At 37.3% G+C, this 15,391-nt stretch overlaps 2 protein-coding genes, 1 long non-coding RNA gene, 1 other non-coding gene and 1 pseudogene across 4 annotated transcripts; 2 read left to right on the forward strand and 3 right to left on the reverse strand.

The window, feature by feature from the left end:
- Positions 1–213: 213 nt before the first annotated feature.
- On the reverse strand, positions 214–1,200 carry LOC147947722 (uncharacterized). The gene is made up of 2 exons (XR_015594465.1): positions 604–1,200; positions 214–488 (listed from the first exon to the last, which is right to left on the reverse strand). It is a non-coding gene; the product is annotated as an uncharacterized LOC147947722 (long non-coding RNA).
- LOC104777819 (transcription factor SRM1-like) lies at positions 582–2,005 on the forward strand. The gene is made up of 2 exons (XM_087506832.1): positions 582–1,159; positions 1,330–2,005. The coding sequence occupies exons 1-2, from the start codon at positions 726–728 to the stop codon at positions 1,856–1,858; spliced, it is 963 nt and encodes a 320-aa protein (XP_087362958.1). The 5' UTR covers positions 582–725; the 3' UTR covers positions 1,859–2,005.
- Positions 2,006–2,441: 436 nt separating this feature from the next.
- Positions 2,442–4,099, forward strand: LOC104779231 (eukaryotic translation initiation factor 3 subunit B-like; annotated as a pseudogene).
- Positions 3,715–3,786, reverse strand: TRNAD-GUC (transfer RNA aspartic acid (anticodon GUC)). The gene has a single exon. It is a non-coding gene; the product is annotated as a tRNA-Asp (tRNA).
- A 302-nt stretch (positions 4,100–4,401) lies between the features above and the next one.
- On the reverse strand, positions 4,402–14,944 carry LOC104777820 (DENN domain and WD repeat-containing protein SCD1). The gene is made up of 31 exons (XM_087506831.1): positions 14,518–14,944; positions 13,825–13,918; positions 13,381–13,582; positions 12,993–13,134; positions 12,714–12,814; positions 12,532–12,595; positions 12,276–12,389; positions 11,977–12,194; positions 11,827–11,881; positions 11,666–11,740; positions 11,245–11,440; positions 10,833–10,956; positions 10,710–10,764; positions 10,317–10,361; positions 9,742–9,817; positions 9,450–9,523; positions 9,315–9,365; positions 8,933–9,090; positions 8,792–8,839; positions 8,202–8,259; positions 8,029–8,112; positions 7,632–7,884; positions 7,380–7,546; positions 6,723–6,787; positions 6,478–6,601; positions 5,990–6,171; positions 5,828–5,899; positions 5,417–5,577; positions 5,266–5,307; positions 4,874–5,061; positions 4,402–4,650 (listed from the first exon to the last, which is right to left on the reverse strand). Exons 1-31 carry the CDS (start codon positions 14,689–14,691, stop codon positions 4,555–4,557), a joined length of 3,558 nt encoding a protein of 1,185 aa, XP_087362957.1. The 5' UTR covers positions 14,692–14,944; the 3' UTR covers positions 4,402–4,554.
- Positions 14,945–15,391: the final 447 nt, after the last annotated feature.

A 15,391-nucleotide genomic window follows, 5' to 3' on the forward strand; every position in this document is an offset into this window, starting at 1 on the left:
CTTTGATAATTATTTTTTACACATTTTTCTCATTTCTGAATTTTGCATCCACAGTAAATATAGAGTTTTACAATGTGATCAACATGTACAATGACAATCTCAAATTGCTTTTGTTCTAACATAATTCAACATTTAAAACTTAAAAATAAAGAAAATAAGGAACTTTTTTTTTTCTGAACTAAATTGTTTGCAATAAATATTAAAATCGAAAGGTTTGCCAAACTACACTAATCATTGCATTGCTTTCATTCAAGTTGTAATATAATAAACCGAAGTAACCAAAATCTCTAAAGAACGAATGAGGATGAATTTGAAAGAAAAGTGAAGAGTGATCGTCAACTACAAGAATCTTATCCTATGGGTACTACTCTTTCCTTATGAGTGACACAATAGAAAACGAACCCAAACTGATTGATGATGCTTGTGAATAAGATAAAGGTCCCAATCAATCCCTACTATCATGCGCATATGCATTGTCTCCTACTATCCTGCGCATATACAAATTGTCTAATCTTATAATGCGCATTCAACTTAAACACCAAACAAAAGAAAGAAAGAAAGAAATAAAAGTTTCACAAAACTCCAAAAGGTAAAGAATCTGACCCATTCACATACGTTTCACAAACTCTTATCATGCCCACCACACGATTAAACCAAAGAGAAGAAAGAGAGAGAGAGAGAGAGAGAGAGAGAGAAAGAAACAGAGAGATTTTTGAATCAATCGAATGGAGAGTGTGGTGGCAGCAACAATATGGAGCAGAGAGGAAGAGAAGGCATTCGAGAACGCAATTGCGTTGCATTGTGTAGAGGAAGACATAACAGATGATCAATGGAAGAAAATGGCGTCAATGGTTCCAAGCAAGACCTTAGAACAAGTAAAGAAACACTACCAAATCCTTTTAGAAGATGTCAAAGCAATCGAGAATGGTCAAGTTCCTTTACCTCGTTATCATCATAACCGGAAAGGTCTCATCGTCGATGAAGCAGCAGCAACTTCTCCGGCCAACAGAGACTCTCATTCCTCTGGATCATCGGAGAAGAAACCAAATCATGGAACCTCAGGGATAAGTAGCTCCAATGGTGGAGGAGGTAGAAGTAGTGGATCCAGAGCAGAGCAAGAGAGAAGAAAAGGGATCCCATGGACTGAAGAAGAGCATCGGTTTCTTCTTCTTCTTCTTCTTCTTCTTCTTCTTCTTTTATCTATCCATTGACATTTTGAGACTTAAAAGAGTGAAAAAAAGTTTTCAAAGATGTTACCTTTTATTCAATGCTCTGTTACCTTTTGGTTCAAAGATCTCACCTTTATAGAATCCTCTGTTTTTTTGAAAGGTTGTTTCTTTTGGGTTTGGACAAATTTGGGAAAGGAGATTGGAGAAGCATTTCAAGGAACTTTGTGATCTCAAGAACTCCAACACAAGTTGCAAGTCATGCTCAAAAGTACTTCATCCGGCTTAACTCGATGAACCGAGATAGAAGGCGGTCTAGCATTCACGACATCACCACAGTGAACAATCAACCTCCTGCGGTCACAGGAGGGCAACAACAACAACAACAAGTGGTCAAACATAGACCAGCTCAGCCACAACCACAGCCACAACCGCAACCGCAACCACAACCACATCATCCGCCAACAATGGCTGGATTAGGGATGTATGGTAATGCGCCTGTGGGACAACCAATCATCGCACCACATGATCATATGGGTTCAGCAGTTGGAACACCTGTGATGCTTCCACCTCCAATGGGAACTCATCATCATCACCATCATCATCATCTTGGAGTTGCTCCTTATGCTGTACCGGCTTACCCGGTTCCACCATTACCGCAGCCACATCCAGCTCCCTCAACTATGCACTGACAAACAATACGGTTGGTAATACACTGACAACATTGTACTGAAAACTTGTGTACATTCTCATAATCGAATAGCGAAACTGCGGCAAGTAATAATGTATGTACAGCAGAGGAATCTGTTTTTCCATTTAAAAAAAAAGTCATTTCTCAATACAGTTGTTGAAACAAAAGGCCTATCAGGATTTCATACTGAGACAGCAGAGATAAAGTTGAATAGAAAGCAACAACCAAAACATGCTAAAGAGTGAAAGACTAAGTGATGAATACAAGATTTTACCAAAAAATGCTAAAAAGTAGAGTAGGGAAAATGGTCTCTCAGGTTTCACTTATTAGAGAAGCTCTCTTGTACAAAAACGTAGAAGAAGCCAACCACATCTATTCTTCCAGGAAAAGGGAATTTTCCAAATCCAAAAATATGATTAGGAGCTAATTAATATTCGCTTCATAATGTTTTTTTGTGTATGGGCTCGAGGCCCAACGAGTTCAATAACATCGTCCTTGCACAGCTTTAATAAACGAGGTCAAAAGAGAAAACAAGCCAGTACGTAGCCACTTTGCGGTTGTTGTGTCATTCAAGTTTCGAAATCATGGGCGGCAAAGATCACAGTACAAGACCCAAATCTAAGAGGATTTCGAGGTGATGTTTTCTATTTTTGTCTCTTACAATGGTACCACTAGCTAGGAGTGTTTTTTTAGTCTCTTGATTTCTCGAGCCATCATTTCAACTGCTAGTTTTATGGTAGTATATTCTAAATGGTTGCTGCTATATTTGTAGCCAACAAGTCAAAAGACTCAAAACTGGAGCGGTCGATATTGCTGAGGAGTCATACAATCAGACGGAATTAAATTTTATTAAGTTGTATACTCAGGTTACTACTACTTGTTTCTAATATGATCACCACTTTGTACACGGTGTTTCTAATAGCATCTAGATATGTGGTAACAGGGCTGCTTATTTCCCCTGTCGCATGGGTTATGATCATCATAAGGTTTGTTTCTCATATTGGTTTTTAAAAAAACTGTGTTTCCGTTTTCTCTCCACATATATATAGGATTAATTTATAGGACTGAGGATTTTGAGAATTACATTTTGGTTATTGAAGGCAGAGAATATGTTTGACATCTCACCAGGTGAGAAATACTTGGTCTCACCAGGTGAAAACCAAACCCAAGCAAACCGAACGTGAGTGCATCTTTGCTTCTCTTCTTTCTTACTTTTTACTTCCAATCTCACATTTTGATGCTGTGTGAAAAGATGATAAATACTTTGCCACACTTGTCAAAAACACTGTAGCTGTTTATGAGACTAAGAGTTTCAGCCTGCTACGCCAAAAGCATGTTAACTTTAATGATGTTGTGGACATGTCTTGGTCTCCTACTGAACCCATCCTTGCACTGTTGATAGGTGATGGCAAGCAGAAGCTTACCAACAAGGTTGTTATTGTACAAATCCCTGGCCAAGTTGAGCTGATGCACAAGGATGTTCTCAGCGCTAGCAACTTTAAGATGCACTGGCAGAGCAATGGAAAGTATCTTGCTGTCCAAGTTACTCGACGTAGGTGCTCTCTGTTTGAGCTTTTCCGCTTCAGTGAGGAAGAAGGGCATTAATTATTACCAACGAGGTTCTTGAGTTGGACGAGAAAATCCTTGCTTTCGCGTGGGAGCCCATCGGTCATAGGTTTGATGTGATTCACGGAGACCAATCAAATCCAAGTGTCAGTTCTATTCTATGGAGACTCCCCAAAATCCTGGAAAGGTTTCGAAGCTAGCTAGCTTTGAAGACAAGCAAGCCGATGCCCTCTTCTGGTTACCAAGAAGCAAGCACCATATTTCTTTTTTTTTTGGGGATAAAAAAGTTTACGCCGTTGCCGGGGATCGAACCCGGGTCACCCGGGTGACAGGCGGGAATACTTACCACTATACTACAACGACTTTGATTTCTTCTCTAATCCTTCTCTACATAATTCTATTTAGTTAAGACCCTAACTTGGATCATACATTACTCAGTAGCATAAGGCGAAGTCTTTTAAGCCAGAAAAAGAAAAACATGAACAACAATCATGTTTACCTTTATCAGATAAGAATCATTTTCACAAGTCAATACCAATTTATGTTTTCTTTTTCGATCGACGTATAATCATACAAGTTCCCACCATTTCAAAGTCAACAAGATTACGAAGCCACTCTATTTTTTGTTTACTTGAGAGATTTTTTTTTGTATGTGATATAGGTACATACAAACTAATCTGTGGATATAATTTAGTCGGCTTCAGTCTTTGTCGAATATATTCCCAAGTTATTTTATATACAAAACAAACTTTGGTTTAAGGATTATATACAGTTCACGTAATTGTTTGCATATATGTTTTTACTCGTATATAGTTGTGGAGGGAGAAGTAATATATGAATTTAATTTGTCGGATGCACATTTTACTAGTATGTTAAATACTTCTCTCTCACATATAAGCCCATTAAATAAGAAAGTATTTATTATTTCTTTAATCTTTGATTTTAGCCAAAACAAAATCTTCTAAAATGGGACAGAGGGAGAAAAAAAAAATAGATTGATCAAAACAAAAATCACTGAGAAAACATATTTTAAAAGTACTTGGAATTAAAAAATCAAAAATTTTCTTAAACCACATATGTCAGAGGGCAGACATACACAACACATACACAGAGATAATTGTGGAAGACAAATCAGATGTTGATGGTCGCATCCCACAGCCGGAGAACTCCATTCCGGCCACCGCTACATATTCGTTTCCTTTCGAGATCTGACGCAACACATCTCACCTGAATCACAAATCCGAGACTCAGTCTCAGTGAATACGAATACACAAATAAAAAGAAACAAACCAGTCCAAATGGTAGAACACAATGATTCATAATTGTGTAGACTTATAAGAATTATTTATCTATACTGCTTCCAGGCATTTCAGCATCTCATAAGAATTAACAAACGGCATGACCAGAAAAATTAGAGTATCTTTCAACTAATGTGATAAGAGGATCATACCACGGCCGCTGTTCTTTGTGGTACTCTATAAAGTTGCCAGCCTGAGACTTTGGTTCCTGCGTTGGAAGGACGATGGAATAGAGACATTGAGTTATCTGCAGCTCCAATGCCTAACCAATGTTCGCCTGCGTTGATTGATAGTATGGAAGAACTATGTAGCGTCATGTTCTTCACGCATTTAATGCCACCTGAAAATCGAGATAACCAAAGTATTAAGGGATTATCAGGTACCTGAAATATAATGTTTGGTGCAGTGGATAGTTGTTGATTGGGTCTAGAACTGTTGTTAGGCCAATTGTAACATAAGTACACTAAAGAGTTTATGAAGCAAGCTAGATAAATTTAAGTAAATGATTCAGGTTAGAGTTCAGGTTAGATAATGAGAATTTCACCTTCATCATTTTCCCAAAAGCGGAGCAACCCATCAGCCGAGCCTGCAAGAAAGAGAGAGCAACGCACTAACTTAAGCTTTGATGTTATTTGTGAGATTGATGCTTCTTAATAATCGTTTGAGAATTGTTGGTAGATGAAATCAACATGGACCTGTGATTATTCCTTTGTCAAATGGGGAGTATTCAACAGATTGTACTGGCCCAGCATGGCATGCCAAAACAGCGTCGCATGATCCTCTGGAAACAGACCACACTCGTGCTGTCCAGTCATCACTGCCAGTAATCAAGGTATCTTCGACCATTCGTATTGATCTGCAGAATTGACACATTTTGATCAAACAAGTCGCAGCTGAAATATTATAATATGCTACAGCATTTTACAAGGTAATAACAAATGATTCATATAAACCAATTCAATACTAAGAATAAGTAGCCTACAACCCGCAGATATAGCATCATTAATAAACATGTAAAAGGAGATAAGGCCATAGGTTTATTAGTTTTGTAATTTCTAAGTCACAACAAAAAGAAACATGTTGTAAAAGATCAGGGTGAGGCTCACCGTATCCATTTGGTATGCCCTTTCAGCTTATGCATTTGCTTTCCTGAACGAATATCCCATATATTTGCAATCCTGATTATTATCCAATCATTATAGTAGAATCTGTAAGTGACATTTAATACAGAAAATTCATGTTACTAATGGGTAATATAGCATACATACGTATCCCTGCCCGCAGCAGCCAAGATTCCTGTGGAGTCATCATATTCGATCGAAAGAATGGCACTAGAGCATCGGCCAACAGTTGCAACACACATATCGGTTCGAACATCCCACATCTTAACTGTTCCATCATGTGCAGCAGTGAGGACACGTTCGCCTGAAAGCATCTTGACACAACTTACCTGCACAATAGTTTTGGATGTAGCATACCTTTATTCAGAACAACGTAAGTTATTTAAAGCTTCCTCTTATAGTTGGTTAGTGATATTAACTTTACAAACTTAAACTGTCATTGATCAATGGTCAATACTTTAAAGATCCTAGTGACAACTACAACATTTTCCAAATGGTATTCCAATGATAACTATCTTTATTTTATTTTATTTTATGTCCACCTATATATGTTTATTCTGTGTTGACCATTAATACCTCTCCCCCTCATGAATCATATCCTAATGTCAGGAAAAACACTAGAGTGTAGTGGAAACCTGTGCATCGTGGCCTTTCAATTCTTCTAGAAGCTGAGTTGTTTGTTTGTCCCATACGATAACAGATTGATCATCTGATCCTGAAACTATCTTTCCTCTGTCAGAGCTTATAGCACGCACGGTTCTACATAAAAGTTAAAAAGAAAAAGAGAAAGGAAGTGCTATTAAAAATCCGTAACATATGAAAATTAACAAAAATCCACAACTACCGAGAAGCAATAAGGTGAATAAGATTTAGAGTATACCCAGTATGTCCTTTCAGAGTCGCTCGAAGTTCAGAACCACGCAGACTTGGATCCCAAATTTTAACCTGCTCAAATTCAGGAAGCAACCAAAACGGGATACTAGATTGTCATCACCCATTCTAAATTAGCAGAAAACTTAACCTCTCTGAATTTCCAGAATTGAATGAGTGCAAGACTACAGCATCCTATTTAAGAGAGAGATGATCGTCTCTTAAGTGAAACTTTTCAGTCAATGACGATCTCTAACAAGTTGACACATTGGACTGGAAAAAAGCAGTATGCGAATTACTTTTCGAATCCTACTTTGGCATAGTTATTCTTCCAAATGTTCCAATTTTCTATATCCATATCCATGACTATGGTAACATTAATAGCAAAATACTGAACTTATCTAAATAATAATTAATAGCAAACGAATGAACTACCCTTTCACCCTCTAAGAAATTATCTTTAGGCATAACAGGCAGATAGTGAATGCAACCATCCTTCAGATCTAATAGAACACATCATCATCATCATAATCAAGGTGTGTGTTCACAAGTAGATGTAAAGAACATATATAGGCGCAAGCAAAGCAAAGTCAACTAATTGATTAAAAAAAGTGATGAATGTAAAATAACAATATAAACATTTGTCTAAACAAGCATTTTTACCGACCAGACAGTCTGTACTACCGCTGATAAAGAATCCAGCATCCTCGCGATCGCCCACAAGGTCACAGACTTCCCTTCTTGTCACAGAGTGCAAGGCAGTGACAGCACCGCTGTGACCCTTCAGAACACGTACATTGGTCTGAATTTTCTTCTGTGCAGCAGCAGTTATGTCTGTTTTGCAAAGTTTAGTATATTGACGTCAGCAACAACATGCTAGAATGGAAACCAAAAGACAGAAGAGCAATCACGGACATACCTGAAGAAGCATTATCAGATACCCACTTACGAACACGACTGAAAGAATTTGCTCTTGATGCTGTATCTCTGCTAAACATACTCTGAACCCAGCTCCTTCCAGAAGCTTCTGAAGGTTGCTGGGATTCGTCAGAGACATCTTTTGGACGTGGGGATGGCAACCCGGAAGATATGATCTGCTGCTTAAATGAAGAAACACCCCAATAGCCGACACGAAGTTGCTGAACATGCGACAGGAACCCTCTGAGTTTAATCTGAAACAAAAACGATATGGCCTCAGTTGGTTAGGATTTTCAAAAGCCCAATTAAAAAGCTTGAAATTGGTAACATATGGAGAATAAAGACCACATATTTCACATTTCAATAACTGCAGAACGAAATATAAAGAGTTAATTTACCAGTAATTTGTATCCAAGTTTTTGTTTCTCTGCTATTGTCTCGATCATGTTCCAAGCTTCTGTATCAGGAAGTCCCAAGCCAGCCTTTGCAAGAGCAATAAATAATTTGAAGACATAGTAAACAGAAAGAACTGTAACCATCACATATCATGAAAAGAAGGTAAAAAAGTCACCATATGTGATGCCACTATGATTAGTCTGGCTGTGACCAAAGTAGCATAGTTCACTGATCTGAGAGACAATAAAGAGTTACACAAATTAGTTATTGATAATTCAATCAATTGGCTGTACAATGTTAGACACAATAAGATGATACATGGTTAACAGAGATAAAATTTCAAGTATGTGGACAACAACTGATAAGTTGATGAAGCATCCTTAAGGGGAATCGGAAAAAGACACCTAGGAGTATGATATGGAAATTACTTACAATCTATCTGCATTACAGACATTTTTAAAGACTGAAGATCTAAAACATAGACAAAGTATATTCCTAATTTCTCCAAAAGTTTCTTTCAACGATCTAGTTTGAAAAACAAAAGAGAATACGGGAATCATTATAAAGAGCTCCTTGCTAGAGCCAAAATATCTACAGAACGGCTTCTATTTCCATCACAAAACCCCCACCATAAGTTTTCAAATTTACAGTTGCTTTCACCGACTCATTGTTAAATATAGTTCTCATTGTGCTAGTGATAAGGAGCATGTATACGAACAAACATATGATATTATCAAATGAATACAAGATCTTACGAAGACTCACTCATTTGCAGGTTGTTCCATGAGATACTCGAAGTAACCCTCCCAGAATCTGTCAAAAAAATTCCCAATATGTCAAATCTATTTTCTGAGCAGTACCAAAAAAAAAAAATTCATAGAGCCCGCAGCATGTTGAATTGCATACCTCAACTCCTCCCAGATGGGTATGGAGATGAGATGACGCTGGACATAGTCTGAGACATTATTGGCATCCTTCTTGAACATTTCTGCAGAAACTTCAAGTGCGTCCCGCACTGTCGACAAATCGCTTCTTGAAGCAGCACGGCTCACAGCCATTTTGAGCTGATAACAATTCGTTGAAACATATCATTCTGTGTTACTTCTCTTAAACTCCGAAGTCAAAAATCCAAAAGAAATCATACATGGTGTTACCCAACCTAAAAACCCTTCAACAACAGCCAGGGCATATAACCTGAGCAAATCTATATAGCACAGCTAACGTGCAAGCAATTTAGAAAGTGGGTATATTAAGGCCGGTATACAGATAAATCTAGTTATCTACCTACCAATTCTTTGACTGCAATGAACTGCTCCTCGGTCAATTGACCATGCCAGCCCTGCAGGAAATAAGTCCACTATACAGTAAGGTTCAGCTAGGAGAAACTTGCTCAGTATATATGCCGTACAGTTGCTACGCTTACCGAATACAGATGTTCTCGTATACACTCGATAAAGCCACTCCCACCAATCCCCTCAGCATCAGATTCGATGAGAGCTACATGAGCAAAGTATGAGGTTCAATTTTCAATAGAGAAAACAACAGCTCTCTGGTTTTTACAGAAGAGACGGAAATATAATCACAATGGCAACCAATTGGTTGTTAGTACATGGCTGATTAAGCATAAGAATTTGATATCTTTCTTGGTTTAACCATTTCTTGCAGCAGAAATTTTACTGTACATTTATTCACATTCTCATTGAAGGGGAACATACCCAATATTGTGCCGTATTCAAATGAAGAAAGAGGATCTTCAGCTGAACCCAGTTTGAGAAGACGGAGCCATAATCCCTGGAAACCACAACAAACCAATGTAATAGTGACAACAGACTTGATCTTCATCGTTTCCTTTTAAAATGGATTAATTTACTAGGAGGGTGAATCATGACCAATCCGGGTTTATTCAAGAAAAACAACCAACTTTTCAAAAGCGAAAAATTATTTGTACACATTTTAGATCATTACATCTAGAAAAAAAGAAGATTACGTTTTTTAGAGGTAACTTTGATGACATGCCTAGAGTTTTTGTCCAGCTCAATTAGCATACATTTCCAATCGTTTGGGTTTTGTTAATATATTTAAATCTGTGTTTTCATTTGTAAAGTTTGAGTATTATCAAGGGACTAAGTAAATATCACCACAAGATATACTTTTTTTTCTTCTAATTCTTTAGGAGTTCTTTTCCTCACAAAATTCTCAATAGATGAAACCATTCTGAAGAAGAAATTCAATTTCAATCATTCCAGACTTGCAAACTGGAATCTTTAAACACACAAGCAAGAAGAAATACCTGCAACTTGACTTGTATATCCAAGACCATTCGTTCTCTCTCTGCCTGCAAACAGTAGTTACAATATCATTGTAAAGAGGAGAAGTAATGGTATGGCATTTAGAACGGAATTCTTCTGGACATTTTTTTTCATATTTAATTGAGTTCTAAATAAATCTTATTTTACAAAAGAAGAAAAATGAAGGCCAAAATAAGAATTGATAGCACCCTCTTGATCTCGTACAAGAACAAGAGAAATCAACTTTCATTTACAATCGTAATATAATTCTGTGTAAAGATTGATAAGTTCAGTTTGATTAACTATCCACACATGTCAGAGCCATGACACCTCTTCATGTCATATTGATTTGATTGAAGGCATGCTAGAGCAACAAGATTACAAGCAACACTTACAGCCCTCTCCATTGAACTGAAATTGTCTTCTTTGGTGTTCTTCCCTGGCGGTGAGCTACAATTGGAAGATATAAAAAATAAGTAAGGGAATCCGACAGCTATTCCAAGATAATCAGGATATACCTTGGAGGATGCCTTCCATTGGATTCAAGAGCCCCGCTTGCTGCTGCAAGGATCTGCTTTCGCTTTTCTTCTTGCTCCTCTGACCTAACACTCGCGGGAAACCTGTCATAGGTATACCTGGTGGCTGACAAAAAAAGAGTAAAGATAAATCAGAACATGATCCCAAACTCAGTAGACGGACAATAATTCCCCAGAAAATAGAACAGACTAAAAGATTCTTAATAGCTTTTCTACAGTTATGCATACTAGACCAACTTGCAAATTTTTTCTCTGCCCAACTACTGGTGGCCAGCCAAAAATCAATAAGATACATTCTTATTCTCGGTAGTTTCTGCAAATGAATAACCTCAATTTTATATCATTCAGCTTCTGCGATCTAACAAAATCAACCAAACAAAAGATCTAAATGTACCTGATTCTTCAACTTCTGGCTCAGCTATTGTGATTATTTCAGGCTCCCTAGAAGATTTGGGCAAAATTGACATCGCATCTTGACCCCTTCCAACTGCATCTTGTAACTTCTCGAGGAGATTAGTACTGTTCTCATCAGAGCCTAGACGCCTTTCAAGATAATCGAGGAATGCAAAAGAGCCCAAGAATTGAACCAACTGCAAACAATTAGAATAATACCAATAAAAATAATTATTCCACAGACAAAAGGTAAGTCAGATTATTTAACACTTTTGAATGAATAAAAATAAATAGTAATAACTCAAAAGTAATATGTGAAAAGACAGTTTACCACACAAATTGGAACAAAAGAGAGCAATGTGAAGTTATAAATTGCAGTAACTGTAGATATAGGCATTCCATTCATGGACCAGTTAGCTTACCATAGGCTCTGGTGGCTGAGTTGTGGAACGGGACCGTCTCTTCAGAAACGCATCAGTGCTAAAAACTTTGTTTTCCTGACAAAAAGAATCATATAACTAAGAAAAGATGTGCAATAATAGTGGTGAATAAATAATATAAGTGAAGAATAAAAATCACATACTATGAAATTGCGGTAGCCACCCAATATAGATGCAAAAAACTTTAAGAATATAACCCTGCCATAGGAAACGATTTTGTATAACATGAGTACCAAAAAGTTTCCATGGAAAAAGATAATAAAATTTAGGCAACCATAGGTTTCCTAAGTCACCTGAGTTGAAGGTCATGATCCTCTCCCCAAGGTTTGCTAAGGCTTTTAGGGGACTGCTCAACAGAATTACCAAAGCCCTTCAACTGATCAATCCCTACAACATTAGGGTGCAGTAGTTTCAATATATCGTTTCGCAACGCGCTGAACTCAGGCTCTGGAATCGGAGGTATCTCTTCAGAAGTAGTGATTTGGTTAAATTCAAGATCCACCACGACAACCTAAAAATGGCAATGTTGTGAGACCAATATAAGGTTGTCTAAATCTTAAAGAGGGTAAAAATGACATAAAATAAGACTCACGCCATCCATAGCAAGATTGGACGTATCGACATCAGAGTGGAGACCCATCATATATGGTGTTGGTGCATCAATGTAGTCTACTCCACTAAAAAATAGTAATGGAATGTAGACTTGCTTCAGAAACATACAACAAACAAATAATAAATATTAGATGAAATGTTTTAGTCAGTAGAAATGTATGGCTTAGCATGCTTACAAATGAGTTCATATTTGTTTAAGTGATAAACTGAGATTTCATCAGTGTTCTATGACATACCTGCCATCGGAAAGGATAAATCAAATGACATATGGATTCAGACACCAGCGTCAAAAGCGAATACCTAATGAGATTCACGATGAAGCAAAATAAATGTGATGCTTAAACAGAGATGATATGAAAATTTTAACCATCTAGAAAAATGTCACTGAAACTCATTGTCTCTACATAGAGAAACTTACTTGTTAGATCGAATCAAAATCCTCCTTTCAACTAGTACAGATGTAAACAACTTAATCAAGTTATCGACATCCAAGCATTGTACAAGAGGCTGGAGAGATATCTGCATTCAGTAAAACCATGCGAAATGTTACATAACTCTATCGGAAAAGTGTTGAAAGAAATCAGGGAACACTCGCCCTTGTAGATGTCAGGAAATTGAAATCTCCAAAGTTGTTACTACAAAGTAGCCAAGGAAAAGGATTCAATACAGATTAAGGAGACAAAAGCACAACTCATACATCTGCCTGAGGAAGACTATCCTCTGGAGGTGCTTCAACTGAGAGCAGGCAATTCTCGACAGCAAACAAGACTCTGTCTTTTCCAGGAGTCGGCAAAGGCACATTGGATACCATATAGGCGATAATATCCCACAATGGTTTACTGAAAAGGTTGAAGGGCATTAACATCAAAGTTCAAACATACTAATGGTGATTGTTTTTCTTGTTTTGTAGAGCAACTTTTCTCAAGCGGATAAAATCAACACAAAAGTTATTGAAATACCAATGCAAGCTTCATCCACATATGTTTACTAAATATATCAAATAATATAATATAAAGAAACAGTAACACAATGCGTAATTCATGTTAGATATAGACAAGACGGAGATGTTTTAGCATAGTGTTTACCAGCTTCCTTCTGAAGAGAAGCAAAGAACAAAAATCTCTTCGAGAGAATTCCGAAGAACACGGAAATTGGGAGCGTGAGACACAAGACATATACACTTGTCTGCGTATGTATTCGGCGGTAAGCGATAAGCTTCAATAATATCCTCACAGACTCGATCCCGAAATGCAATGCAACTGACAAATATTTTTGATCCATCACCCTCTGTGCAAAAATTATCAAAATAATCAGTAAGAGGTCCCCTACCACAGTTAAAGCAGGTGTATTCAAAACAAACCAACGTAAATCCGACATTGCAACAAGAAAAAAAAAGACTAGACAAACGAGAGCAAGACGACGTCTCCACAAAAACAGTTCTACTGCTACCGAAACAACATCGCACGTGGAGCAGCCACAACGCAATGCATACAAAACTCCACGTATGCAATCTAAGGAAAATCACATACCCGTCAAGACTATGGGATAGCTCCGTGGGAAACTTGCAGGGTCATTAGAAGCAAACCCAGAAGAATGGAACTCCACCCCAGCAGGAAGAACACACTGTCCCAAAAGAAAAGAAGCTGACTCATGAAAATCCGCCTGAGTTTAATATATCTTAGGCTTAACCTAATCAAGCACATTAACCTCTTAAACAGATGATTAATAAATCAAAAGTAAATCTCCAAAGTACAATCACGAGACCAAAGCAAAGAAAAATAACTGTGAATAACAACAATAAACGAACAACTACACAATGGAACTAGCTCTTTCTCTGGTTGAGCCAGACTAAATTCCCTGTGGCAACATACGATTGTAATCTCCCTTAACAAACCACACTTTGAACAATTTTCAAAAGCTCATTTCTTGGTAGAAGGCAAATCAAATTCAATATCCCAACTCAACTAAATTGGAGGTAACTAGAAAGAAAACCTAGAGTCCAAATTCGAGCACATTTATCACCGTATTAGATCAAAATCAAAGCCTCTCCAGTTACTAACTTGAAAATGCTTTCGTTTAGCAATACAGAAGAAACCTAGCAACTAGACAAAGCTGATTCCACATTTCACCGCCGTCAAACAAACAAAGAAATGTCACCAGAACGGACCTAAAACCCAATCAAAATCCTCCAATTCGAAAAGATGAAATTGGTCCAAACTTACAGTAGGAAGCTGAGGAGGAGGTGCAGGGTAAGGGGATTGATCAGTAGGAGGGAACTGGTCAAGAGGCGAAGGCAAGTAGAACGTTTGCATCCCATGGAATCCAAGATCTCCATCCACGGTTCGCATCTCCGGACCTAGTCCACACACGACGAAGTACTCAAAGATCCGACCCATTGTTCCTCCTCGAGATCTAGAAACTGGGGAGGTTCTAGTGCATGATCTGGATTTCCAATTTCGTCGACGATGATGTGATGAGAATGGTGTGATGATGGAGAAAAGTAGTTGCTCCAATTCGGGCTCCCTTGTTTGTTTTTGTTTTTTTAGTGAGTCGTTCGTAAAATTTCTGAGGGGAAAATAACTAAAAGGGCCGTTTCGCAATATTATTTATTAGTCTTCCATTTCACACAAATTTACCAACTAATGTGGTAGAAGGAGACCCGAATAGGATTCTAAAGAAGTACCCACTACCCGAACAAATCCAAATTTCTACATGTATCATCTAAATGTTCCACCTAATAATCGAAATACTTGACATGTATCTCCCAAATCTACAAAATTACCCTGAAGTACTTAAAAGTTAAAATATTCGCTAATAAAATAAAAATTATTTTAAAAGGAGAAAATAAGGGTTAAAACTACATAAATAAATAGTAAATTGTTAGTAAAAACTAAAAAAACACAACCATCAAAATGAAAATCGAAAATATTCTTTACGATAAAAATATTATGACAAAGACACATGACTCTAAATAAAAAGTTATAGAATGAAAAGTCATACTCAATCGAGATAATCTTGCCAAAAATATTGTTTAATGTATTATAAATATAAGATATTTGATGAAAAATTATGATAAAGAGTTGCAACTATCATAAC

The sequence above is a fragment of the Camelina sativa genome, chromosome 3, assembly GCF_030686135.1.
Source record: "Camelina sativa cultivar CO46 ecotype springtype chromosome 3, ASM3068613v1".
NCBI classification, from domain to species: Eukaryota; Viridiplantae; Streptophyta; class Magnoliopsida; order Brassicales; family Brassicaceae; genus Camelina; species Camelina sativa.